General features: G+C 48.5%; 1 protein-coding gene across 1 annotated transcript in view; it reads left to right on the top strand.

The window, feature by feature from the left end:
* Positions 1-1867: 1867 nt before the first annotated feature.
* Positions 1868-2631, top strand: part of Klf13 (Kruppel like factor 13) — a 7510-nt gene continuing 6746 nt past the window's right edge. Inside the window, exon 1 of the mRNA XM_023709774.1 lies at positions 1868-1985. Within this exon, the coding sequence (XP_023565542.1) occupies positions 1973-1985 (13 nt within the window). The 5' untranslated portion in view covers positions 1868-1972. The remainder of the gene's footprint in view (positions 1986-2631) is intronic.

Raw genomic sequence — 2631 nt, 5'->3', positions numbered from 1 at the left:
TTCTTTCTTGCTAGCTCAGTGCCTCACGCAAGCTACCCTGCTCTACTGCTGCATGGCACCCTCAGTCTTAATGTCTAATTTTAAGGTTGGCATCAATTACGATTAACATTTTCTACTTTGCTGTGCCATTTTTGGTTTTAAGTTAATATATGAATACGCAGTAGTACGTTTGTGTGCCTTCCTGGGGAGAGTTCTTGCAGCTTTCCTTATGTTCCCTGCAGTCTGTCCCAGGTGACCCTTTTCCCTCCTTTCCCGGATGTCCCCATGGTCTTCTGCAGGCACAGGTAAGTGCACATGTCTCTCTGTGCCTTCGGTCATTGCTGTGTGCTCTGTGCTGGACCTGGTTTGGGTCTGTTGTTGTGTTTTGCTTTTCCTGAGACGGGGTCTCAACTGTGTAGTGCAGATAGCCCTCCTGCGGCAGCCTCCCGAGCACACTCAGCTGGACCTGGTTTTCTCCACCTGGCGGTGCAGCTCGAGCGGCAGTCCCTATCGGTTCAGGAAGAACTCCTATTTGTTTTGCATAGAGTACCCTCTCATGGGTGTTCCCAGTGTACTTAGGAGCTGTTTTTCCAAGCTTCTGCTGCGTTGAATAATTAGGCTTATACCTCACTCTGCAGGTGCGCAGGTGTATTTGTAGAATAAGGTACCAAAAGTTTATTGCAGTGTCAAAGGACATCCCTCTTGGTAATTGTGATAGTTGTCACCAGTCACCTTGCAAGGAACTCGTAACGGTTTCTTTTTATCCTCCTGTCAGTAAAACACCGAGTGCCAGCCTCGCCAGTCTGCTAAGTTCAAAGCTGCATTTCGGTGGGATTGATTTCCTCTCAGTGCTGGTCGGGGAAACATGTTTTCCAATGTTTGGGAGCCTTTTCTTTTCCCCCATTTATGAACTGCCTTTGCCTGTTGTTCTGTTTTGTGTTGTCTTGTCATTTCTGTGAGTTTCTTCTATGTTGAAGCTTAGCTTAGTGATAAGAGCATTAGATATGTTTTGTTGGTGGTGTTTGCCAGTTATCTTTTGCCTTTTTCTTCTGTGGCTTTGTCCACAATTATTTTATACTTTTTTTTTTTCCCAGTACCAGGGATTGAACTCAGGACCCTGTGCTTGCCAGGCAAGCGCTTATTCTACTGAGCTATCTCCTCGGCCCTTATTTTATACTTCTGTGTAGTCAAATTTATGTCTCTTATAGCTTCTGCAGTTTGGTTACTGTAGCAAGAACTTCCAGTATTACAGAATAGTTTACCTCTAGATATCTGTAGTTTCATTTTCTCACATTTAAATCTTAGATGAATTTAGAATTTTTGATTTTTAAAGAAATCTTAGCAGATATATAACATTTATATATTAATAGGATACTGTGTGATGTTTTGATCCCACTTTGAATTTCTCTTGGTTTCAAGGTCAAAGTACGGATCCAGCCCTCCCCATGAATACTTTGTAGTTGTCCTTTACTGATGCCCACAGGGTGGACGGGGAGACCTCACTGTATCCCATGTGGTCCTGTTCCTTCATTCCTCCTCCATTCTGCTGGCTGACACTGTTAGGTTGAAGATCTGGTCCTCTGGTTGCCCGTTCCCCAGTGCCGTTCATTTGCAGAGCTTTTCTGGGTATTTTGTCTTATGTTTTTGTCTGATTTTTAAGATCAAGTTATTCTGTACCAAAGCACAAGCAAAACAAAATGTACCTGTTGTAGAAATTCCAGGACACACATGGGACAAAGGTCAATTCTGAGGTTGTGCCTGCAGGTCCCCAGTCAGGCCTGTGTCCCTCCAAGTCCTGATGCTCTTGCATGAGCACCCGTGTGTAGGAAGGGTGTGTGATCAGAGACAGTGACAAGCCCACAGCAGCAGCACTGGGCCAGAGTGCCTTGAAGCAGGGGCAGGTGGCAGGCGGCAGGCAGTTTCTGCAAACAGGTGTTCTCCCAGTGTCTAGACCCCGAGGACTCATGCCTACAGGTGCTAATCGCATAGCAGAATGAGTAGAGCAGGTATGTGGCGGACTGAGCTCTCTCTGAGCTTGCAGTAACTAAGAAACTCAAATGCGGAGTGGGAGTGTGGCGGGGTACTTCCGTGTGGTGGGCATCTCCTTGGCTGCGGGGTGAATTCTAGCGATGCAGAGGCCCCAGCTCTGGTTCTGCCACCAGCCAGCTAAGTGGCGCGGCAGACCTGGGGATCGAACCTGTGGCCCCTGCGCCTTCTTGCAGGTGCTTTAATCCACTGAGCTATTTGGCTGGCCCTCAGCAGTCTTGAGGTGGGAAGCTGGAAGTAACCCCAAGTCAGGGCCTGCTCTTGGATGTCGACACCAGGGACTGGAAATCTGGAGATGCAGCCTTTCTAGCATCCCACACACAGGCCCACATTTAACCTTTGTGCCTAAGGGGAGATTGCTCTGTGATTCAGCACACCCCAGTGGCCTCTGTGACCTTATCTGCCTCCCCAGGACCCTCTGTCCAGAGATGGTTCCTTCCCTTCCTCCTGCCACACAGGAGACCTAGCCAGGTATCTACCCCCTCGCTGGGACCAAGTAGGAGGGGGTGGCAGCAAGCCATCCTGGCCCCATATGGCTGCTCCTGAGCTCAGGCTCTGTGCTGAGCTTTGGGGCAGCAGTGAAAAACGAGCACTTCCTGCAGATTG

The sequence above is a fragment of the Octodon degus genome, unplaced genomic scaffold (assembly GCF_000260255.1).
Source record: "Octodon degus isolate 3935 unplaced genomic scaffold, OctDeg1.0 scaffold00002, whole genome shotgun sequence".
Lineage (NCBI taxonomy): Eukaryota > Metazoa > Chordata > Mammalia > Rodentia > Octodontidae > Octodon > Octodon degus.
This window is presented reverse-complemented; position numbering and strand designations above follow the sequence as displayed.